A 25715-nucleotide genomic window follows, 5' to 3' on the forward strand; every position below is an offset into this window, starting at 1 on the left:
AGAAAAGATGATGAAGAGGGCAAAAAGAAAAGAGCAGAGGAAGTCACCCCCATCTCGGCAGTACGCCATGACACAAAGGTAGAGTTCTTAGGGGTTTTTTTGTTAAACTGATCTGCTTGAAGAGTGCTCAGACCACCACAGAATTGTTAGGGAGGGAGAAGATGCTTCCTGCATTTAGAGGAACATAGAATATACACAATATACACAATATACGTATCTAAATGTTTTGAATCAATATTTGTATAGTCTTTTTGCATTTCATATGATTTAAAAGCCAATTCTTGCATCAGAATGTATATTTTGAGAAGCAAATCCATTTAACAGTGAATCCAAAAATAGCCTAGAAGTGCATAAGTTTGCTTTTTCGGTCTTCAGTTGTATTTTGACTTTAGTGTGGTTATCAATTTTTTATTTTTTGTCATGGCAACAAAGTAGTTCTGTGTCCTTATACACATCTCTGTTATTGAACCCTTTATATTTTTCTCATTCCTTTCCCATAGCAATGTATTTGCCTGTATACATTTCAATGAGATTTTTTCCTATTATCTTTTGGCTATTAGCATACTATTATAAGCTGATTGTATGGTTTACAAAAGCATTTACTTTATTCTGAAGTTTTCACCAAAGAAAACTGTTTTTTTTATGATTCTCTCTCTACTCAGTTGCTAAATTTGGCTCATCTGTCACCAAGCTCAATCTCACTACCACTGCATATAAGTAACACTCACAGCTGTGGATTGCATCTACTGAGATATTAAGAAGGGGTAACTCAGAGAGATGGAGAAGATGCTGAATTTCTAAAATTGATAGTGAGGATAAATGAGGTAGAATGAGAAAAGACAGTGTAGAATGTCTTCTTCCTCTTACTTTGAGGAGAAAAAAAAACAATATGGAGTATTGAATATAGGATATCATTCAAAAAGTTTGCTAAGGGATGCATTTACTAAGCAACATTTGCGCTCTGAATTTGCGAGGAAGAAACTTCATATCTTTATACCCACAAAACTGATAATGAATGCCAATCTGAGAGCCTGAACTTCAAGCCTTATTGCATAATGAGGTACATAGCGAAAGGTACAGGTCCTCAAGTAAAGAGATGCAATTAAGGTACAAAAATCAGAAATGAACTGAATTATCAAAACCGCAGATGAGAAAAGATTTTCTTCAATTGTAGAACTAAAAAGAGAATCTCTGTAGAATTTAACTAGAGGCTCTCTGCAACTCCATTAATTTCTGCATGGAGAAACATGGATGAAAATCATATATGCAGAGAATATCCAATTTAAACTAATTCTGTTCCGAGTGTTTGTTAATTTAGGTCAATGGAGAGGTTCAGCTGTATTTCAAGATCATGTGTTCCTTGTAGATGGCTAGAAATAGTCAGAGCTATTTTTAGGAAAACATCTTGGTAATTCTTAGACACAAACAAATGAATGACTTTTACTCCCCAGGTGGGTTCTGTTTAAACCACCTGTTAACAGAGTTTCAGCCCTGTAACTATAGAGGGGTCTTAGTCCTGCTTCACATTGGACCTTCCAACAGTTTGTCATTCATTATGAAGAGAACAGTCTCAAGAAACGCAGGGCATGATTGAAATCATATTATTATTCAAGGATATATACATCGATGTGCACTTTTCCTACTAGGATGTTTTTTCTTTGTTTTATCCATACTTTTTATTCATTATTCTAAATATTAATGCTGCAAAAATGTCCATAAGTGAATAGTCTGCATTAGCAAAGAAGAAATTTACTTTGGCTTTTTTGTCTTTACAACGTGAAAAGAAGTTCTGTGTATTTTGCTCATATAAAGTCCTATGAGTCCATTAGCGTTAGATTTTGGCTCAAGTTTTCTGCATTAAGCTCACAAAGAAGATATTTGTTGAAGTTAGGCTTGGTTTTAGTTGCTGAGTTCTGGAATGTAAGTTGCCTGAACTGGTAGATTTATTTAAAAAATAAAAATTTAACCTGTTCTAGCTAGGGAAGAGAAAGAAGCAAAATATTAGGAGGAAGGGAATTGACGCCTCTATGTAAACATTGGGCTGAAATCCCATTCCTGCTGTTAGGATGCCTGGTAAAGAGTAGGCTTAGTAACTAGCTTGATGCCACCTGTATCTAAAATTGTGATCCAGCTTATTGGCTCAGATTTTGCACCAGCTTCGGCAGATAAAGGCTGTTTTGGCTTTGAAGTCATTTTGCTCCTGGGAGTTTGCAGTGTGAGTGCAGTTGACATGTCTTTGGTAAGCTCAGCAAGAAGACAAGCAGTGGAGCAGCTCAGGTATTTGACTTGGTCAGTGAGCCAGTTTGTCACTTCACCTAAGTATACCTAGTTGACTTTGGCCAAAATGCCAAAATTCCATCAGCAGCAAGACAAGGTTGTTGGCCTGTGCATGTGTCTCAAAGCAGAAATTACCCTTCTGCACCATTTTGTTTGTAACATCTAAACAAGATGTCTCCCTTGTTTCAGTGTTTCGGTGGTGACTGTGATTGAAGGTTAGTTGTGGCTGTCCGCTAGGAAGTGTGTTATGTGTCAGCTAGAAGCAAGTACCCTCCTGAATTACATTCCTCTTTTTGCCCTTGAGTTATGTTAAAGAATGGTTGAATGCCCTGCAAGCGTTGCATTAAAGCAAATCCTGCTTGTTGGTAGGCATTATTGATTGCAGTAAAATTTGTAACAAAAGCAGTGGGTATATTATTGCTTCTTCACAAGGAGCAAAAAGTCACTTTTTGACTGCAGAGAAAATGTCTGTGCGTGGGGCCAGTGTGATGGGTGCATGGCTGTGGGAGTTGGGCCGAGGAAGTGTTGCTCGGGTGGATATCGAACTAATACCGTTTCTTCTGACCTATAGATTTATCTGCCACCAAAAGCAGAATATGTTTGCATTAGTTTTTGGATATAGCATTTTTTTTCACATGTTGTAATGCACTAATTTAGACACACAGAATTTAAAATCTTAGGGATTTTAATAATTATCAGTGGTGCTGTGCCTAGCATAGGTGGTAATCACGTGGCTCCAACTCTGTCTCCCCACGACTCGAGTAAGGGCAGCACCACAAGCACTGTTGATACTAGGAATATGTTCCCCTCTTTGTTTGTTGTACTTCATGTTTGAAAGCCCCCTATGATTTGAAGAAAGTTGTGCAGATGGGTGAAAATTGGCAGCACCATCACTCCACACATAGCTGTGAAGATTTATAAATTGTGCACTGCAGATGACTAGACAAATGCTGAATCGAGACGTTGCCTTTTGTAAGCTGTAACCATTATTCACTCAGACTTGCGGTATGCAGCATGGAAGCGTACAAAGTTTAACTCAGTTAAAAGCGGTAGTGTTAAGATGCTGTTTATGATTATATATCTTATTTATCATCACGGAAGAAAATTAACTAATGACAGTTTTCTTTTTGTCCTTTTGCTTTTGCGCCTTGTTTGCTGCTCTTTCTCTGTCCCCAGCCACCTTTTCTTGGCACTGACTCACTCCACTCCTCGCCGTCCCTGCAGCCTGGTCCCCATGCATCTTCAGCCAAGCTTCGCAGGAGATGCAAGGAGAGCGCTCGAAAAAAGCCCTTAGGCTGTGAGTCACCCAAAGAGGGTGCTTCAAAGCACAGGGAGGCAGAGCCGGACTCCGACAGAAAAGGGAGAGTTTGCTCTGCAGAGCAAGATGTGGCTTTCGGCTATAAGCAAAAAGCCAGCAAAGGCGGGACACTCTTTTCCTTCTCCTTGCAACTTCCTGACTCATTCCCTTCCCTCCTGGATGACGATGGCTACCTGTCGCTCCCTAACCTCTCCGAAACCAACCTCTTGCCTGCCAGCGTGCAGCATTACCTTCCCATCCGCTCTCCCTCCCTCGTGCCTTGCTTCCTCTTCATTTTTTTCTTTCTGCTCTCTGCCTCTTTCTCAGTGCCATATGCCCTCACTCTCTCCTTTCCTCTGGCTATGTGCCTCTGCTACCTGGAGCCCAAGGCGGCCTCCTTGAGTGCCTCACTTGCCAATGACCTGAGTGACAGTTCAGAGGAAGAGGTGTGTACCTCGGCATCGAACACTCTTTTTTGTGTTCAGTGCTTCAGTCCTAACCAGTGTTAGATTGCTGCAATAGTGGTCCTACTTTCAGAGCCTCATTTCTGTCTGTGCTGATATGTTAGAAGGGGTGTTTTTGGTTTGGGGTTGTTTCTTTTATTTTTTTCATTTATTTTATTTTCTTTCTTGTGTTGGGAGTGCAGCTTGGGGCCCAGGGTTAGGCACAACACTGTGTGTAAGTGGCTTGGTTCAAACTGTGATGACTGATGCAAAGTGACCTTTGCTAAATAAATTGTCACCAGTCAGCATTGAAGCCTCTGACCCACCAAGATCTCTTTTTTTTTTCTTTTTTTTTTTTTTTTCCTGTATCTCTATGCTAGGGTGTGTTAGAATAGCATTCTAAACAGAGGGAAGGAAGTACAATTTCATGCATAACTATGTAGGTCTCTCCAAAAGTAATACCTCCTATTTATTTCCACGGAAATGACTACGATACAAAGAGCACAATAACACTGTTTGATAGAGCAAATTCTCCACTACAAAACACTCTTTTTCAACATAACCACCACCGTTAGCTGTGCATTTTCTCCAGCAATGAACAAGCATGCCAGGCTTGTAAATATATGCACCGGCAGAGGTGACCCGCTGTTTCTGTCACCACTGCTGAAACGCACCAGCCACCACCTGACTGTGCTTATGTCCACTGTTTGGTCTCCATTAATGTTCAGCAAGCGTCTATGCTGTCAATGAATGCCAATTTTGCACTCATTTTGTGGAGGAATTAAAATCCTCTCCTTTGCTTCATACACACTTCTATGTCAGACACCATTTTTCAGACTGCCCCTCTGCTGCTGTCTGTCACGCAACATTAAAATGTAACAGAGTACTGGCAGAAAAATTCAACCTCTGCTGCCAATATCTGCCTCTGACTTTGTGGGCCAACACTTTGAAATAGGAGACATTACTTTTGGAGCAGCCCTCGTATATATGCATGCACATGTATGTATGTCTATGTAAATAGCTAGTCAGTGAGCGTCCATGCCAACTTCAGGGTGTTTGAAATTGAAGCAATCTCAGCTTTTTGCAATAAACCATTAGCCATAGCACAAGCCTAGAAAGGGTTTTCTGGTCCAGTGAAACCAGGATCTGGATTTTAGGCCTCAGTCCGCTCTCTGCTTCAGGTAAAATTTTTTCCCATACTTAAATCCAGTGTATCAATGAGAGTTCACATTGGAACAGCTGTTGTGCAGCTGCTACCAGAGCATGCCACGTAGGCCATGTTAACTTTGCAGTGTTAAATTATCACTACCACAATCACTGCCTCAAGTCACCTTAGTTATCATCACAGATGATAAACCAATTGCAGAAGAAGAACATACAGTGCTTCTGAGAGCACTGGACATGGTAATATGTCCATAAGAAGAAAAGGAATCTGTTTGTTTAAGTAACAGAGTTACTGATCTCTGGTTTTTTTGCTGGTGCCTAGATACTCTTTGTGAGCAGAATACAATAATGAATTAATTTTTTCTTTTTTTTCCTTGTTTCCCTTTCTCATCAAATGCACAAGTATGGTTTTTGCTTTGTGTGTGACAGCACCAGATCAGATACTTGCTGACCAGCTGGCTATTTGTAAAAAGTTGTATTGGCCACTGGTCTATGCCATCGCACTGGTTGCCTCCAGTAAACACCTTGTGCATCTGAATGTTTGTGAAATCTGCCACAATATTTTTTTTTTTTATTACTTGGTGCAGGATTTCATTTCCATTTTGTGGATAGCCAAAAGTTGCATCAGTTTATCTTGCAAAAATATTGTTTTTAGATGCTTCTAGCTCTATTATGCCTAACAAAGAAGTAATGAGATGCAATTTCTGATAAAAAGTGTCCCAAATTTTGCTGTCTCATTTTGTGTCTTCACTTTGAAATGGCATTTATTTCTCAATTTGCATTAGCTCAGTACTTGGATTAATCTAATAGCAAGAGCAATGTTAATACAGTGCCAGCTCCAGAATGAGGCAGCATTTATGTAATGCATTTGTCTGCTCTTCTTTCAGAAAAGAGCACTTCTTTCTGAGTGAAGATTGGAAGTGTTACGAAGTAGAGTTTTTAATGTAGCTCTTTTGTAAAGGTGATTACTGTGGCAGTGCTTTCTGGCAGACAACACAGACTTGTGCCTAATCCGGGGGGCATTTCTTGTTCAAAACATTGCATGACAGTGAGTATGTTTTAAACTTGGGCATGTCTGCATTACACTGGCAAAACAAATCACAGCAATTATGATCGCAAACTAGAGGATGTGCAGCCACAGCATTTCAGGAGGTAGCTGCTCTCTTCCCTTCCAGTCCCTCACATGCCCACAAGCACAAGCAGCACCTGCCTGTTGTTTGTGCACTGCAGCCCGTCTGATTTGAGCCCAACCTTTCTTGCTCCTGAGGAGACCTGCCTTGCTGAGCCTCTTAATTCACCATTCCCTGCTCTGCAATCATCTTCACTTCAAGTGACCCAGTAATGCCAATTTCTGCTCCGTGGCTGTTGATTGGCTTTTTAGCAGACATGTACATTACAGTAATCTGAGTTTTGTGCCTTATTTAGGATTTTATTGTTGTTATGGGGAAAGAAATAAAATCTTTTTCCCCAAAAATGTGCTTCCAGTTCACAAAATATTGGACACAGTGATGCGGAAGGCACTTAGATGACCTACAGTCAGTGTTTCATACCTTGCTGAGCTCAGGCTCCCTTAAGCGATGCAGAGTGTCTGGAGGAACTCTGTGCACTCAGACAGGATATGTCCTCTTTGGTTTCTTTACATTCTCCGTTGCTATTAATATTTCACTAATGCTCCCAGCTTCAAATTCTTAAATATGCAGTATGTGTTAGACGAAAAGTGTCTTGACAGAAATCTTTTATTTCCTTTTAGATGCCTAGGTTCATCAATTCCTCTTGGTTTTTTAATTATTTTTTATTAAATAGGAGTGACAATGCATTGGTTTTTTTTCATACTGCCATACTTTTACAACTACCCATGTTATAAAGAAATGAAGTTCTTTGCTAATAAAGAAACAATTTTCAGACAAACTTTTTTGTGACACTTTAGTGAAAGCAGCTTGCCTGGCTGAGTAGGCTATTTTGGCAGTATAGTTTTATTTAAAAACAAAAGTGGTCTGCCTAGTGAGTTGTTATTGCTTGAAAAATTGCATCTAGCTTGCATTTGTGCACTTACTCAGTAGTTCAGAATATCTGCTTATTCTTCTGCCTGTCACACAATTACAAATTATTTGAAGAAAGGAATAGTAAAGAAAAAGGCAATGAAAACATATCCAAAAAAGTGTCTTTATGAACCACTGCGGTTGTCATAAAATAACAGAAGATAAAAAATTCAAAGTTAAAAGTGATACTGCATCCGTGTCTCCCAGTAGGTTGCCTATTTCTCCCATTTCATGTTGATGTGATCTGAGGATGAGAGGTATAGATCATCTAGAAATCACAGAAAGTCAGTAATCAAAATAAGAGCATTCACTGATGCTAAAACAACTTGTATGTGCCAGTCTGGGGCATTAGGGAGTATTTTCTTTGCTTAATAGTTTTCTGCAAGCTTACAGAACATCAAAAGCAATCACTCAAGCTATCTTCCCAGCCTGTAGGTAACCTACACTTGACTTGATTTATGTCTTGACATGAGCTCTCCTCTAAAACTTTCTTCATGGTGTCAGTGTTCTACCGGAGCAAAGCAGGGACAGATCAGTCTGAGCAATGCTGTGCTTTGTTTCCTTTTTATCACTTGTACCTAGTGAGTGTTTTTGGGGGGAGGAGGGAGGGGTTACTTTTATTTTTCTCCTGCTTTTATTATATTCTGAAATGGAATGAGAAGTGTTTTGTTTTTTTTTTTTAATTATAGTTTTGTTTCTTTTTGCTGTTGGTAATAATATCAGCTGCTCTTTACTGGAACCAAGTGGGATCTGAACCCTACCATTACTCCTTAGACAGGCGGGGGGTATGGTTATTTCTACTCCTTGGTAATGCAGACAGCCTCATAGTGTGTAAATGTGGAGACAAGACAACTTTTCTGTACAAATGAGGGGCTGAAAGTCAGGTGACTGTTCAAGTAGCTTTTTTCTTTGTTAATAATCTTTTCCCCCTCCAGATAAAAGGTCAAACACTGCATTGATCTCTATTGGCTAGAACAAAAATTTGATAAATAATATTTTTAAAAAATCATTTTGGGAGGAAAAGTTTCTTTTTAAAATATAATTTTAATATTTTAATATTTATTTTTTTTTTTAGATTTAGATTTTTAAAAGCCACCTGGCTTTCTTATGAAAAAAAAAAAAAAAAATCTGCTATCCAAATAAGGCTTATCCAGTAATGTTTTGTTTGGCTTAAAAATTTGTTACAGTAAAGCCATATACGGTGTACAGTACGCCTTGAGTCTTCCTCTGAGTCTGTTCTGTTTACTAATATAGCACCTTTATTTTGCTTCTTTGACTTGTGCGTGGTTTGAAAAGCAATGCTAATGCAGTTCACAGGGATGTTGAATTTAATGGCTCCCTGTGTGGCCAGCGTGTACTGATGAGATGGGTTTATTCTTTATTCCTGCCTTCCTCTCGGAACCCGGTTACTTGTCTAACAAAATAGACTGACAGTGAGCAGACGGATACTGCAGCTGATGGTGAGACCACTGCCACCGAGGTTTGTACAGCCAATGGCCCCCAGTTACTGAAGGGGAGAGCCTTTGATTTCATCTCTCCCTGACCCCGGGCATGAGTGCTGAACTGCATGTCTCCTCCTGCAGTGCAGGGCCCCCACTCTGTGCATGTGTGAGAGCTTTCCTTGGCCAGCGGAGTTCTTGGGGCACCCTTCACATTCGTTCGTATTTCTGTATTTTATCTGGAGGCTGCTGAGATGACACTGCCTTGTGCAGATAGAGGGATGATAGCAGCATCACACATGCAAACACTGTCTAGCTGGTTGGTCATGTCCTGGTGTTTGGTGCTTGTTTCTTTGCTCTTACAATCTGCTGCCTGTTGGAGAGAGGGAGCGGGGGGAAGGAGCTACAGCACAGTTTTCAAGTTTTCTGAGAAAAGGTATTTCCAGGTTATAAATACCTTCAGTGCAATTAATTTCACGTCATCTTTAACAATGCATAGATTGCAATCCACATATTGTCTTCAGATGTGGAACATTAAAAAGTGAGTTTTTCTTGACGCTGATAAGCTTCTTATCCACAATGTAGTATGTAGGCTATGCAGGCAAATTCAGCCCCTGTGTGACTTTAGTGAAGTGGATATAATGCTTTCATAATTAATATGGTTGTAGCTGCAAACGTGAGGTGAATTTGGTCTGACATCTGGTAGAAGACAGAGCCTTGCTGCAAACACTACTGTAGCTTTTCAGTAAGATCTCATTAATATTTCAGACCATTAAAATTATCGTCAAGGAAGAGTTCTGTGTATGACGCGTCAGGACAATTTGGCCTTGGCTGTAAATAGAATAGATTTGAACTGAATTATAAAGTAGTCAACAGATAAAGATTTTCCAGTGGGTCATTTCACTAATTAGAACTGTATGAAAAATTAAGTCAAAATAGAGGCAGAAGCATTAACAATCAAAATGGAGCAACAACATAGTGTCTGTTGAGTACAGGCAGGAGCACAAAATGCTTTAAAGAATCACTCGCACTCCATAGCTTCAGCCTTTGAGTCATACAGAAAGCATAACATAATCCCAAAGCCATTATGTTTAAAATGTTCAGTTTATTTAGCAAAAATTCACAGTAATCTTCCTATGTGCCATCTTTATTTTAGAGGTGAAGATTTTATGAACCTCTGTTTTTCTTATAGAGAGCCATTTTTCAGGAAGTTTGTATACTTACCATCTGAAAATGAAAACCTCCAAAAATGGACCGCATTCGTGATCCATTTTGCATTGCTTTTGAAAAATTGAGATGAAGTGAATATTGTGTGTTTGCAGTCTAAAATCTCCACTGCAGATAGGTGCTGAAAGAATATATGCAGACTAAAATGAAGTAAATTTATATTAATGCGGCATGGGACTGAGGTTAAGGAAACAGCACTTTTTGCAAATAAGATTTGTTTCATTCCTTAGAAGGTGGTGCACATGTTTACCCTTGGTCTTATTTATACAAAATATCTCCTGTGGCCCAGGAGATGTCATCATATGTTTAAGATTTGGGATTACAGATTTCTGAAGAATTTTTTATTGCCATTTGGTCTTAAACCAGCAATGATCTCATCGATGAAGTCCGTCTTCTGCTCCATACTTAGCTAGAGGACCTGTGAAAGTAGAGTGCACCAATGATAATGGAGAATTAAATAATGGAAGTTAAATAATGGTTATGTAAATTTTAAAGGGAAATATTAAATATTCCTTTTGTAAAAATTAACAACTTTGGAAAGAGGAGGCGTGCTCTGAATTAGGAAAACTGCAGTCAGCTACTGTGTCTGTACATTCTCCTTAAGTTCTTAACATAGAGAAAATGTGCTCTGAACCTAGTTCACTGACCAACATTTGTAAAGCTTTCTGTAATGTGGATGGGTAAGGTGTTTTTTCAAATCTTTCTCATGCTGGCAGTCGGATCAAGAGGAGGACGGAGATCTAAAGGCACAGGTACAGAACCGGAAGGTCCAGATGTTACTAAAGTACTGATGTTGGAGGTGTTCATATCTCCCAGCATGTTACTGTTGGTTCTCTGTGAAGAAATGTGTAGAAACAGCATTTTGTATCCTTTCAATACTGTGTCCCTTACCTTTCCCTTTCTTTTTCACTTCTTTCAGAATAGTCTGATTAAGCGAATACAGGGTGAAAATGTGTATGTCAAACATAGTAATCTTATGTTAGAGGTTGGTATTGGTATATACCAGTGCATGTGCGTACATGTGTGTTAGTTTTAGTGGTAAACTGTGAATCTGCACTATGATGCATGAGCTGTGTATTCCCACCTGCTAGTAAATTAAGTAGATATTTTTTCTCAGATTATGACGACTCCTCTAACTTATACTATAAATATGTAAATGCGTGCGCGTATGTGTGTGTGCCTCCACGCGCATATGTATGTTTGTTTGAAGCCTCTTTATCAGGCGTAAATTGTAGTGATGCAGATAAACTCCTTAAGAGTATGTTTATACTCACTTGTATGAGATATGCTATGCTGTTACCTCTCAAAATGCCACATTTTCACAGAGTGTTGTGTTAGTGCTGTGCTCCCCGGCTCCCCGAGATGTTACTTTCCTCTTTACTAACCGAGTTACATGTTTTGGCTCTGAAATTTCATCAGCTTAGGATGTATTACAAACTGCTCTATTCTTTCAAAACTATCTAGGACCTAGACAAAACCCAGGAAGATCTGATGAAACATCAGACCAATATAAGCGAGCTGAAACGAACCTTCTTGGAAACCTCCACAGAAACGACTGTGTCTAATGAGTGGGAGAAGAGGCTTTCCACATCTCCCGTTCGGCTTGCAGCAAGGCAGGAGGAGGCTCCTATGATTGAACCACTAGTGCCTGAAGAGGTCAGCGAGACTGAAAGGCTTCATAATATATTTATGTATTCATTTGTACTTACAGTAGCTCTCAGGAGATATTCGAGGCCCCTCCATACTTGCAGGTGCTCTATTTTCTCAGGACTCTAGCAGCAAAGGTACAAGGAAAAACGTATAGCTGATGTTTATATGTATAATGATAGACTACAGAATTCACTGCTAGCCACCTAGCAAGACTGGGTCTCTGTAAGGGTGCAAAATGCAGGCTTCCTTACAGGTTCGGTATGCTTAAGGAAGTTTGCCCATGCATGAAACAAAACATGACAGTGATTGAGGGAAAATTTAAATAATGGTGACTTCTTGGGAGCAGTGGCATTGCAACATGGGTGGAGGTACAGTACCAAGTCTGACAAGAAAATACAGAGCAAAGGGCAGAACTCTTGTCAGTCTCTAAGGGTGAAGAAGAAATAATGATCATAATTGGACTTGCTTGCCCACTTCCGTAAGAGTGCTGATAGTTGCTGCCATCTGCTGATTACCCATTGGAGAGTCAGTGTAGATTGCTAAGTGTGCACATTTTCATGCAGGAAAAAAATCTTGCTCACTGTGCAGTCTAAAATGATTGTGAGAATTTAACATCATTTAAAAAGCAGTCTTTTATTTAGGTTATGGGTAAATAATGAGATGTAGAGGCAACGATGTAGTATTAGTGTTGCCTTAAAATATGTAAGTGTTCAAAACAAGCAGAGAATGTCTTGGTTAAATCCAGTAGTGCAAACAGAAACTTGTGTAGTTTGCATGAAGGTAATTTTTTTTATTCCACTGTGCTAACCTGGCTTGTGTCTGACAGGAATCATCTTTATGTTTACAGCTTGTATTTTAGGACCATAGATCATAGAATCACAGAATTCTTTGAGTTGGAAGGGACCTCAAAGCCCACCCAGCCCCACCCCGTGCCATAGGCAGGGCTGCCACCCAGCAGCTTAGCTGCCCAGGATCCCATCCAACCTGGCCTTGAGCGCCTCCAGGGATGGGGCACCACAGCTTCTCTGAGCAGCTGTGCCAGCACCTCACTGTCCTCTGAGTAAATATTTCCTTCCTTATATTTAAATTAAATCTGTCCTCTTTTAGTTTAAAGTCATTATAACTTGGCCCATCACTACATGACCTTGTAAAAAGTCTCTCTCCAGTTTTCCTGTAGGCCCCTTTCAAGTAGTGGAAGGCCATGGTGAGCTTTCCCTGGAGCCTTTTCTTCTCAAGGCTGAATGACCCCTCCTCTCTCAGCCTTTCATCACAGGGGAGGTGCTCCATCCTGCTGATCAGCCTCATGGCCTTCCTGTGAATTCTCTCTGATAGGTTCGTGTTGTTCTTGTGCTGTGGGCCCCAGAGCTGAAGGCAGTGGTCCAGGTGTAGTACTACTCCTCATGAGTAAGGGGAAAAGTCACCTTCTACTGTCTTGTTCAGGAATCATAATAGATCTTATAAACATATTTGTAGATGAAAATGCAGTTTTTCTGTCTTAAAAGTAAAATCGTAAGTCTAATAAATAGTATGCATCTAACATATTAAAGAGGTAAAGACCTAGTGAAAAGTGAGTGGCTGGAAACCTGAATCCAAATCAGAGGAATGTGAGTGAAGCAAATAACCCCCTCATTTTGTTTCATGTCTTAATTATTTTGCAAATTTAATAACAAAATGTTGATTAAACCGCACAAGCAGTAGCAAAGCATTACAGTTTTGTAGGTTTTACCCTGAGGAAAGACATCCTAACTTAAGCATTCATTTGGAAATAAAAAGGGCAAGAGATATTCTGATCTGGTAGCATTCTTACTGGAGGAAAAGAACTTGCTCAAAAGCAATGTCCAGTTACTATATCTTACATGCATCTAAATGAAGGAATTGTTGTGAAAAATGTGAGTGGATTTGAGTTCTCAGAGCCTAACTCTGAGGTGACTTCTGGTAACATATGACATCCTTTTTGTCTGTACTAGGCAGGATGGTTTCAGATTGCACATCCTGCTGATATAATACTTTTTCAGGAAAATCTTCAGCCATGCACAGTCAAAATCAGCAGAGGCAGTCAGGATCCAAAGCACTTACACCTTCCTTGAGTGGTAGCTCAGCATCCTTAAAGATGCTACACACTTCACTCACTCAGAATAGCCACTTTAAAAGTGTATTCAGTTCTGTTACAACTAGGAAAGTAAAACACACACTTGGAGTGTTTGGTATGTTTGTGTTTGGTCAGATTGAGCCTGTCAGGTCACCAGTTGGTTCTCACAATAATGGGAAGAAATTATCTCATTTTATGTAGTTACGAGAAATAATTTTAAATGGCTACTATAATGTTGGCCAGATAGCTGCAGAACATGAAAGCTGTCATATTAACAAAATCCTTTACAATGTTTAGGCTGGTCTGGATTGAATTAAACCAGCCCTTTATAAATGCAGGAATCACAGAATGATCTGGGTTCGAAGGGACCTCAGTGATCATGAAGCTCCAACCCCCCTGCCACATGCAGGGCCACCAACCTCCCCATTTAATACTAGACCAAGCTGCCCATGGCCCCATCCATTGGGGCATCCACAACCTCTCTGGGCAGCCTGTTCCAGCACCTCACCACTCTTTCTGTAAAGAACTTCCCCCTGACATCCAACCTAAATCTTCCCTCCTTCAACTTAAAACCGTTTCCCCTTGTCCTGCTGTTATCTACCCTTTCAAAGAGTTGAGTTATGCCTCTCATTGTGGCTGGGTATATGAATCACTTCTACCCTCCCATCTCTAGTTTATCTTTGTTAAATGTGTACATTTCTTCATGAGTGCAGAGTAGCATATGAATTTAAAATGGTACCCTTTTGTTATACTGCTTGTATTACTTGCATTGACACACCTAATGAGTACACCTGCCTTGAAAGTGGGTACAAAGGGTCTGGCAAGAAATCTGCTTTGCTCTTGGGGGGGTATACATGCTCCTTCCAAATAAAGAAGGTGGCCAGCCCAAAAGTAGGGAGAATGGCAGGGTGTCTGAGGAATGCCCATGCACAAAGGGCTTAAGAAAGCAACCACTAGCAAGTTACTAGTTTAAAGCAAAACTAAAGTTTTGCAGTTAGTCAAGTTGAAAATAGATTCTTAGCCTTGGCAACTGCTGTTCTTACGGTGGAAAGGCACAGTTGGGGTAAAGTCAAAGAGAATGTTGATGTGATTCTGTAAGAGGAAGCTGGAAATTTAAGGAAGAAATAAAGCCAGAATGAGGTGGAGGTCCCTGTTCTTAGCCACATCAGTTGGCACCAGACAAACTTAAGTGAATGACATAGGATAAAATAAATGCCACACATCCACACCCAAGTATTACTCAATTTGTTGTTTTTCCAGTTATGCAGACTTTATACTTATGTCTACTTTGCATCCATCTGAATGTCCTGAACAGAGAGAGGCCTCAGTTATAAAATTATTTTAATTCTGTTGCCTAACTTATCATGCAGTAAATACTTTATAAAGAAATATGATAAGCTGTTGTATAGTATAGTGGACTATATGCCCTCCATTTACTGAAACCATTTGTTCCCCTGACATTAGACCAAAGAAGAAAGAGAAAAAACAGAAAAACTCATAGTATTGCAGAAAGGAGGTACTACATTCCTTGAAATGCAGGTAAAAACTAATCATACTTTCTTGAAATGCAGTCAGATAGGCTGACAGTTGTTTATTATCTTTTTTTTTCCTTTCCAAACCACTTTTTTTTAATTGTTATTTTACATACTTATTTCCTAATTTTAGAGACAGATGTTTTGTGGGCCAGATTCAGAGGAATGTGGTCTCTCCAGTGCTTATGGCTACCTAATACAGATTGATTTCTCTGCTAGTTACAGCTCTACTTGCACGGTGCTATTTGTGGATGTTGTTTGCAGTTGTGCATGCGTTTCCAGCATAAGTTACACTGAGAACTTTGTGATGAATGGGGCACTTGTGTCATTAGAATGAATTTCCTATATACTGTCAAGTGAATTCAGATTATTCTGAGTGATGGTGAACTTTGTGTTCTTATTGGTTTTTCTATTAGCCAAGTGTGATAGAGAAGAAGCTACAGGAAGGAGAATCTGCTGACACTTTGGTTACTTCTCATCAAATCATTATCCAGAAAAGTATCCCATCATCCCTAGAGGTTATTTTTAATTCATTTGATTTTAAATAACCACATTTGCTTAGTTAAATGCAGAAGTTACAGTCTTATGGTCAAATTAGTGGATGCTGATTGTGTAGTCAGAGCACATCATGTAGTCTACTTGCATAAGGAGAAAAAAAGACGTTGCCTTCAGTTCAATATCTTTAGTAGTATGGCATTTACTGTGTTGCACTATTATATTTAAATAATGCTGAAGGGGGTTGATGCTTTCTAACAAAAGCAGACTGCAATGCAGACTGCAGCTACGTACAAATGCATACTGTTCTAAAACCCCATCAAAAGTGTGGTTGTTGCAACTAGGATACAGTTGAATGGGCTTATTTGCCCTATTTTTGTAACTTGTTTTCAAGTGTAGCATTACAAACCATGGCGATGTATGATTTTTAACCTCAGGATGATCCTGATTATCATTTTGTTCTGCTTCAAATTACTGCAGAAAAGTGTGGCAAATGTAATTTTTTGTGCCCACGTTATACGGGCCTCTAACAGGAAGAAACCTACAAGAAATCTAACTTTGCCTAAGGTGATGCTGTTTATTTGTTTGATAACTGCTCTAAGAGGTTCAGTGGTAAAATTATTATATGCTTTCCGAAGAGGCAGCATTGATTTTTTTAAAAGACTTCATACTTTAGTGCTCCTGAAACACAGATAAACCTTCAGATATTCTAATATAGCTTTTATATCTCAAATATAGGGCACTGAGGATTGGGTTATTATAGACAAAGTACCTTCTGAGGTAGCTGATGGTGAATCGAAAAAAAGTGTGACATACAAAGTGGTGACTGTGAGCAGTAAAGCTGGCATTCCGCCCGAGGTACTAAAATCCAGTACTATTCTGAGCTTTGAGGACTTGGAAAGTGAAATACAATCCAAAGATGAGAATAAGCAGAAAATGTTCACCTTAGGAAAGTCCTATGATGCTGTGTCTGGGAAAATTGTTACCATGACAAGTAAAATTAAAGAGGGAGAGAAAACAGTACAGCCTTCTGTAGAAGTTTTGCAAAAAAAGGAGAAGGAAGAACAAGAATCTGTGAAAATCATTCCAGTAGTGGCCAAGTATGGGATCGTAGAACCTGTCGCTGAGGAGAAGGCCGATGTGCAGAGCACAAAAAGAAAGTTGTCTGACTCACTGACACCTATAAAGGAAGCTGAATCTCAGTTGCAAAGTCCCGAAGAGGAGAGCTTGAAAAAGACACTAAGGATGGACCAAGATTTGCAGTTACTGAGAAGCCTGCAGCTTGGCAAAGCAGAAAAACACCTTGATGGTGAAGCTGCAAAAGCAGGGGCATTTGCCTGGAAAGATAAAAGCGCGTCTGAGTGGAGATCCTCCAGAGAACAACCATTTACCATTGCTACTGCTCACTATGTTACTGAGTCGTCTGCATCAAAAGTAGTGGTAACAAGAGGCTTTGACTTCGTGCCACAGTTTAAAGATTAAAGCATGACTTCTTTTAGGCAATGCCCTCACACTACCCTGCCTTTCAGTTCTCCTGCTGCCCGGCTTTATGTTGACAGCAGCCAACCCAGCTTATTTTTTTTCTCATAATTTGAAGCCGTACCACGGTGTAAAGCAGGCATTATATAAGGCTTCCAACTTTTCTGGTTTATTTAAAGATCCACGTTACTGACATGTGGTGTTGCCGCTGTTGCTTGTTAACCAAAGGGTAAAAAGGTTTGCTTGAATGAGCAAAATGCCAGTGCTAACAACTATGCTTTGTAACTATTGCTTACTACAGCCAGTATGAATTTGCTCTAATTTATTTTCCCATCTTTATCCTGTTCCCAACCTCTCTGTGCCCTGCAACCTTCTCTTCCTTTCCTCTGTCTCTGCCTCCAGTTTTGTCAATTAATATTTCTGTGCATGTGGGTCGACTTTTCATCTCTGTATGACTCTCCATTTCTTTGTCTATTTAGACTAAACAGTCCACTGGTGAAAAAACCCTGGATGGCTCAGATATCTTCAGTTTAATAGAGTCCGCCAGAAAGCCAACTGAGTTCATAGGAGGGGTTACTACTACTTCCCATAGCTGGGCACAGGTGGCCTTTTGATTCCATCCCTCGGTGTTATAACTGCACAATGATGACTTTTGATTTGCTTTTGTCTCCTGTTTTTATGCATAACTCAGAGCCTGTATGACTAACGCATGGCATTGCTGTGCCGTGTCCTTTGTTACAACAGACCACAACAGAAACTTCACCAAAAGGGGAAACAACAACAACAGCAAAAAAAAAAGCGTGTTTTTTTTTTAAATCTCATTTCACTTTATTTTGGTCATTTTACAGGGTGCTATATTTTGCCTTTATAAAACTCGCACAAAACTACCAAGGATAAAAACACTGACATTTCTCTTCACTTCTAAAATCATAATTCTTGCTTTATTTTTCATTTCTACTTTTCTGATTATGTCCTTAGAGTGAAAATCCATCAATACGAGATAAATAAATTGGCAAAATATTATACCCTATTTTTATTTATGTTCACAATACATTAAGCTGAGGAGCTGCTCTGTGTAGCGTTGTCTGCTTTCAACATGAGGATTTTTTTTTTTCCTCTTTCCCTACAGAGAATAGACACAACGACATCTCAGGAGATAACTTCCAGTGAATTGAAGCAAGAGGCTCAGCCACACCAGGACGCAGTGACGAAGGTTGTACAGGAGACTGTGGTTATCGAGGAGAGACGTGGGATGAATGTGCATGCGAGTGGGGATCCCGCTACAGTGGCTGGACTTGCAGATGCCCAGGCTCAGGCAGCATCTGCTAGCGCAAAGGGGAAGGAGGGCTCTGATGTGACTAAGGGGGCTAAAGAGGAAAAAAAAGAGGCTCACAAAGCTGTAACCAAACAGGAAGGCATTTCTGCTGCTACTTCTCATGAGCAAGCGGAGGAGCACAGTACAACAGTCCACGTTTCAGACTCTTTGGAAAGAAAACCTCATTTTGAGGTAATTCGTTATCAAATCAGTTCTTGTGCTGAGTTGTAAATGTATGCGGTAGTGGACTAAGTCAATTCCTCTCATGGAAAGTAAAGAGTACAAGACTTGTATGATTGCATCTTTACAGCAGGCAGTTTGTTTCTCCTCTTATTTCCTCCTTGCATGGCACCTGCAGGGCTTGTTGCTGGTTTCCATCCTTGGCTAAATGCCATGCATATTTTACTTAAAAGCGCTTTTCATGCTGTGGAGAAATGCCTCATTTGCTGGCTTTTTATGCAGTGGGCAACAAGGATTCAGCTGGCATTCTCTTTGGGAAAATCCATCAGGATTGGCAAAGTTTGCATGTCCTCAAAGACAGAAAATAATTTTTTTCCATGCTTGATACAATTGTAGATTATTGTACTATGTCTTAAGCAATCTGTGCTTATTATGTTAGCCCCATTAGCAGAATTTCAAGAAGCATTTTGTAGAAGGGTAGGGAGACCTTGTTTTGCTCCTTTTTTTCTGAAACCTGAATGGAAAAGTAAGCCTGAATAGGATTTGTTCTCTTGTCATTCTGAGAACATGTGTAATGTTTACATCTTTCCTGAAGCTTATTCTCTTGTAATCCAGAATAGTGTCAAACTGCCAGCACTATATAACTATATACTTGTGTGTACTGTTACAACAAAGGGATTTTTTTCCTCTTTTTTTCTTAAAATGTAGAGCACTTTTTATTGCTACCCCTTCTTTTCCTACGCAAAAAAGCAACCCCCTCCACCCCCCCCCAAAAAAAAAAAAACCAAAAAACTGAGAAATCCAGAAGCTTTACTAAATTTTCCAATCCCTTTTTTTTTGTTGTTGTTCACACAGTCACCAGTTGTGAAGACTGAAACAATCAGTTTCAGTAGTGTTTCTACTGGGGGGGAAAACCTTGAAATTTCAACAAAGGAAGTGCCAGTAGTCCATACAGAAACAAAAACCATTACATATGAGTCTTCACAGGTAAGAAATCCTACAGAAGCCAACATCTAATTAATGTGGCCTTGAGGAGCCCATCTTTCTTCATCCATGTCTTAGTGTATTCCTTAGTGTGAACTGTTATTCAAGAATTCAGTACTAGCATGAGGAGTGTGTGCATAAGTATAGTTGTACCTGAAGGTGGCTGGTGTGTCTTGACCTTTTAAGAACACTGATAAAGCTACATGTTTCAAAGCCCCAGTTTCTCATCTATCCTTCCACAAGTAGAGTCTTAATGCAGAGAGAAATACCGACACATGATCACCTTAACAGCAGTTGTTACCTGTTGTTAAATAACTTTCTATGAAGAAAAATAAAAATAGGGAATTTAGTTCTTGTCTTCCTGTCCCTAAGAGTATGCTTTTGATGATTGTTTTTTGGTTCTCTAGGTGGATAGCGGTGCTGACTCAGAGCCTGGTGTGCTGATGAGTGCGCAAACTATCACGTCTGAAACCACCAGCACTACAACCACTACACATATCACCAAAGTGAGTCCTCTGGAAATGGGAAGCTTTTCTTTTCTGAAGGATCTGTGTTTTCTTAGCTTTTGTTATTTTAAAACATAGACACGTGCTTATAATCTCTGGACAAAATCCTATCTATTTTGGGTTTCTGTCTTCATTCACCTGTCTTTGGATACACTACCTTGATTAACCAATCATCCAAGGACTTAATAGTGGTCTGAAAAGTATAACTCTTCAGGTATGTCTACACTGCTGTGCAGACTATTTGAATTAGCAGCAAGTACTCTCTGAAACAGGGAGCAGTGTAGCCAAGTTGACATCAAATGGTTTCAAGGAAGGAATAATTTTCCTCAGCATGAGCGTGCATTGACAGGACTATACTGCTTTTGAGTCCTGCGCTATTTGGTCTGCACAGTGCTGAAATGGTATTGTAAATCTGTATCATTTAGTCATAATGGGACATTCAGTCAGCTCAGACACTGTGGTTGCTGTAGTGTTGTGTTGTACTGCAAGAGCTTGCCTGCAGTCAGACAGAAAGCTTATGGCTGAACAGACAAATTATGCTGGGTCTTCCGCATTTCAAGGCAGCAGCTCAGTAACAGGACCTTCCTCAGCAGAAACACTGTACAGTGACAGCTCTCTTACTAGTATTTGATGAAGGTAGCATTTTATCTTTCTGCAGTGCAATTCACCCTTCAGTAGATGGGCTGTGTAAGGGCTGTACAGCCTCTCTGTTCTTCTGAAGCCTGCAGTAGGACTTATCTAGGTTTTAATATGAACTGTCTGTCTGTATGTCCATTCTTCTTTTTATGGGATGAGTTTACCACTAATATCTGCCATTTTTGATCCACCACTTGCAAATATCTTTCTTGGTGTGTAGATGTTGGTTAAAATCACATCATCATTTTTGTTGGGAGGAGCTCTGGAGAGGCCCAACCCTCTATTCAGAGCAAGCTCCAATTGCAGTACAGGGTTATCCCCTCTGTGTGTCTAGAGTTTGTTCGATTCAGCCACATCTGGATTTGTGATCATCCTCCAAATGGGTTGCATCACTCTTTAAAGCAGGTTACTGATATATATTTATCACTCTCATTTAGACTGTGAAAGGAGGCATCTCAGAGACAAGAATCGAAAAACGAATAGTCATCACAGGAGATGCAGATATTGATCATGATCAGGTAAAATCTCTAAGCTGTTCAGGGCTGCCAAACAGAACATTACTAAACATTATTTTAAAAGATACTGTTCAAACTGACATGCCTTAAATTAAACTGGATTAGTAGTTAAATCAGTGATGGTATATTTCATATTTTAATCATTTTCCTCATTTGTAAATTGTGTAATATCTCATGAATCTCTCCACCTTGCTACTTATCATGCATGTTCCACCTCCTTTTTGTTTTTGCCCTTCTGTGGTTTCCTTGGGATAGGCGCTGGCTCAGGCAATTAAAGAAGCCAAAGAGCAGCACCCTGACATGTCAGTGACCAAAGTAGTGGTACATAAAGAGACAGAAATCACACCAGAAGATGGGGAGGATTGACCACAGGTAAGAAGACTAGATGATTTTCATAGGCATTTACTGGGCTGGCATGTTGCAAAGGTTGTTTTCCTACCATAATTCACCTCTAACTTCACTTTCTCTCTCTGGCATTTGCAAGTTGCATTTGTGCTACTTATCAGTTTTGACGTTTGAATGCAAAGCCCATTCAGCTCTGAATATCTTCATTTAAATAGTGCCAGCTGGAGAAACAGAAACTACTCATTTGCTTTTGTTGGCTCTCTGCAAATTCCTCACTGTCCATGCTTTGGTACAGTCTAATTTCTAATCCTGAAGTCAAAAAAACCTATTGTCTGCTTCTGTGTCATTTAAGAACAAACAAACTGTTGTTCTTAAAGGTATGCATTTTGTTTAAAAAATGCCAAGGTTAAAACCTGTAGCTGCTTTTTCAGTGTTCTGTGCAGATATGTTACAAGTTAAGCTTTATTCCAAACTTGCAAAGATATGGCCTAACCTGCTTTCGATTTTTGTTTTGAACCCAGTGAGCTCAGTGTGTGTCAGCATTTGGATGTCTTGGCTTTCTTGTATTTCAGAGGACGTATTATATTTTAAAGCAGCATTGTTTATCAGAATGAGATGATGATGCAGCTTTCTTGTGTCAAGCTTTTTTTTGTTTTGGTTTCTTTCCGTAAAGGCATGCTCTCCAGTTGTGGTTGGCTAAACAGACATCTTAATATTCCCTTATTTACTCTGTGCACAGAAATATGTCATGCATACTAACTTGCTATGTAAAAGCTGCTAATGCCGGCACCATTGCACAAATTGCTTTGAATGCTGTATGCAGAAGAAAGAGAGAAAAAAAAAAGCTGCTTGTCTAATTTATTAAAATCTGTAGCAGCATTTTATTCTTAAAACAATATATATTCCCTAGCATTTGGTGTAATTAACAGAGTATGATGCACAGCACCTTTTGTTATTTATTTTAGAAGATGGAACCAATCATTGAGGAGTGAGTAGCTGTGATTCTTGCGGCATTCTGCTAATTGTTTCAGAGAAAACGTAAAGTGGCTCAGTTAGAGTCTATTGATGTCACTAATTCTTTCCACTGGCATCACTGGACTTTGGATTTGGGCCAAGTTGCTTATACTGAGATGATACTGTTTTTATGCAAACAGTTGGACGAAATCTCATTTGTAAGATAGCAGTTGTTTCAAATAACTAACGCAATTCTCTCTCCTGCAGGAATAATCTAGATTGCATATGAATCCAGACATGCACACCCATAGGAATACGAGAGCCTCTATGGAGTCTCAGTTCCAACCTGACTGACTTGTATCTGTGTATGGAAAATTTCAGTACAGAAGAATTGATCTTGACCGTTAATAAAGAAACTGGCAGAGATCTCTTCCCATAGAAAGCAATCTGAATCAGCAGCAGTTATATTGCATGAAGCAACGATAAAATTACAGAAAAGCAGCATTTTTAATTTTCTTAAAATGTCTAAGTTTTCAGCTATACCTGCACGTTCATAAACAATATAAACGTGATCTCATGTAACACATAAACAGTTCATGCCTTTCACAGTTTATGAAAGTCTAAACAGATTAAAATTTGTTAGGTGGCAAGCCTTTTGTTTACGGATATTGTAAATGAAGATTATCCCCAAAATGCTAGAAGCTCTATAGGTACTGTGTATAATGTTTTACCACACATTAGATGTGCCAATAACACAGTTTATTCAGTAAACAACTTGAATCTTATATTTGTTTCATCTTGTTTTATTACTGCCCGATAAACAATGACAAATCTTTACTCTTATCAAAATATTTAAATGCTTACAAAGTGTGCTTTGTATACCTGACTGAATACCTTATGAGGTAGTAATTATTTTAGCTTATTAACTTTAACGATTTTTGTCAGCGTTGTTCAAAGTCAGCTTCTGGTCACCCTTCACAGATCCTAACCTTGTAAATTATATGTAGTTATTTTGGAAAAAAAAAAAAAATCTGTATTTTACTTAGTTTGCAGCATTAGAAAGTTATTAATCTAAAGTAACCACGATGGTTTTCTATTGATTTCCCTTTTTGTTCTCAGAGGAAAAGAAAAAAAAATCTGTTTGAGAATCTGGTCAGCATTTACTATCTAGTTCAGAGTCAAGCCTTAACCTGTACAGAACGTCCACTGAAAACTCGTTAGTGTTCAGCTATAATACCCACTGAAGGGATAGAGTCCATTACACTGTCAGCTGCATCACAACACATGGTGAATGTATGTTTCTGCATAGTGAAATAAAAGTGGTAAATGCATCCAAAATTGTATTGTTCTGTGTCTAAAAGAACCTAGTGTTTCTTATATTCAAAATGTTGAGTTGCATTTGTAAGGCACCACAGGTTTTACGCATCTGCACAGTAGACACATTTTGTCTTCAGAGGCTGAGACTGCACTGTGCCGACAGTTGGAGTTGCAGGGGACCCGAAGGGATGACCTTGTTTACCTTTGGGTAAATGATGTTTCAGAGGAAAAGAAGCATTTGGTTTCTCCTGTTTTTTTTGTAGTTGTGTACTGTTCCACTGAGGCTTAATGAAGGATTTTTTGGTTGCTTAGAAATTAAAGGCCTGTAGCCCTTCTCTCTTGGCATTTTTACTCTGAAACATGGATTAAATTCTCTCTTCAAAGCATTATTTAATTTTCTATTCCTTTTCCTTGCTCTTTTGCCACATCTCATTGACACTTCCCTGATAATTCAAGAGAAATTCTTAAATAATTCACCCTTCAATCTGTATCTCCTTGCAGGATTGAAAGAAATAGATACAAGCAGACTTTTCAGGACATAAAGGGCCACATTTGCCCTTCATTGTTTACATGGGGCTCCCTCTCACTGAAGTTAATGGATTTGGCTTCAGTCAAGGGCAAGGCTTGACCCAGTGACTTGTTAATAAATGTTTATTTTCTTAATTTAAAAAGAAAAAATAGTATATATAGAGAGAATAATCTATAGATAATAATTAAAAATTATATCCTAAGGCTTCAGAAGCTTTGCCCTCAGTCTCTAAAATGTCTTCCTTCCACCAGCCATTCTTCATGCCTTTAATCCGGAGTGCGAACTGTGTAACTTCCCATACTGCATTTCTTACCTCTTGCCTGATGAGTAACGCAAAGGTCACGGTATGTTATGATCTTCAGCTGACCTCTCTCCCCACTTGCCTTTTATATTTAGAGACGAGTATGTCCTTGCCCTCTTTGGTGAAGGTAGGCTCAGCTTTCTGGTGCTGCTAGCGTCCTGCGGCAGCCATAGGTGGAAGAGGTGCTCACGCAGCATCCCGGCAGACTTCCTTCCAGGTTCTCACTACTGCATCAGGAGTTTAAAAGTAGACTCTGAAGCCATATTGATCTTCCCTCAGGTGTCCCTTATGTTGTCAGCTAAGAAACAGCATTGTATTACCTCAGAGAGAGGTGAGGCAGTTGCAAAGCCTTCTCTCCAGAGATAGCATTATATTTTAGCATGGCTTGAGGAGATTGTACTTTGGTGATACTGCACAGTATGTACGCTGTCTAAAGATATTGTATCTTTAAAAGGTAGTGTCCTTGGAAAGGATGCTCACAGCTAAGATATGGCCTAAGCATGTGCAAAATATGAGGAGATTAGAGAGGACAGGCAAGGACATCTCAGTGCTGCTGTTGGCAGTAGACCCTTGTTTGGGGGATGGTTCCTGGGAGCAATAGTCTTGGTTTTTGTTAGAAACTGTTTCTTGGGTTGTCTGCCTAATGCTGTGCCACACGAAATAAAAAACACTTGCCTGTTTCTACCAACCAACTTTTGTCTATGACTCTTCTCTTTTATTGTTGGTCTTTGTCTTGTGTCTTGATGTAAAACAGCTTGTAAAACAAACCAGCAAACGATATGTTACTTTTAAGTATTGTTACTAACACAGACATCAGTACAAGACAGCCTCACATTACAACTGAAGCCACAGCTCCAGCACCATGAGAAGTGACTGCTCTGTATCACTGGGGTAAGGGATCATGATGGGAGAGCTTTGCACACCAGGCAAGAATCAACATAACGAGCTGCAGTGGAAGTGCCAGGTCACAGCCTGAAGCAATGGTTGAGCACCAGGTGAGGC

At 39.5% G+C, this 25715-nt stretch overlaps 1 protein-coding gene across 1 annotated transcript in view; it reads left to right on the forward strand.

Moving 5' to 3' along the window:
* Positions 1 to 25405, forward strand: part of EPB41L3 (erythrocyte membrane protein band 4.1 like 3) — a 93022-nt gene extending 67617 nt beyond the window's left edge. The window contains 16 exon segments of the mRNA XM_085220817.1: positions 2 to 78; positions 3454 to 4020; positions 8647 to 8700; positions 10603 to 10638; positions 10806 to 10871; positions 11351 to 11542; positions 15090 to 15164; positions 15574 to 15675; positions 16391 to 17092; positions 17611 to 17733; positions 18261 to 18638; positions 19482 to 19613; positions 20018 to 20116; positions 21190 to 21270; positions 21523 to 21639; positions 22834 to 25405. Coding sequence (XP_085076943.1) covers positions 2 to 78; positions 3454 to 4020; positions 8647 to 8700; positions 10603 to 10638; positions 10806 to 10871; positions 11351 to 11542; positions 15090 to 15164; positions 15574 to 15675; positions 16391 to 17092; positions 17611 to 17733; positions 18261 to 18638; positions 19482 to 19613; positions 20018 to 20116; positions 21190 to 21270; positions 21523 to 21633 — 2795 coding nt within the window. The 3' untranslated portion in view covers positions 21634 to 21639; positions 22834 to 25405.
* The last annotated feature ends 310 nt before the right edge of the window (positions 25406 to 25715 follow it).

Source organism: Meleagris gallopavo, chromosome 3 (genome assembly GCF_905368555.1).
Source record: "Meleagris gallopavo chromosome 3, MGAL_WU_HG_1.1, whole genome shotgun sequence".
Classification (NCBI taxonomy): domain Eukaryota; kingdom Metazoa; phylum Chordata; class Aves; order Galliformes; family Phasianidae; genus Meleagris; species Meleagris gallopavo.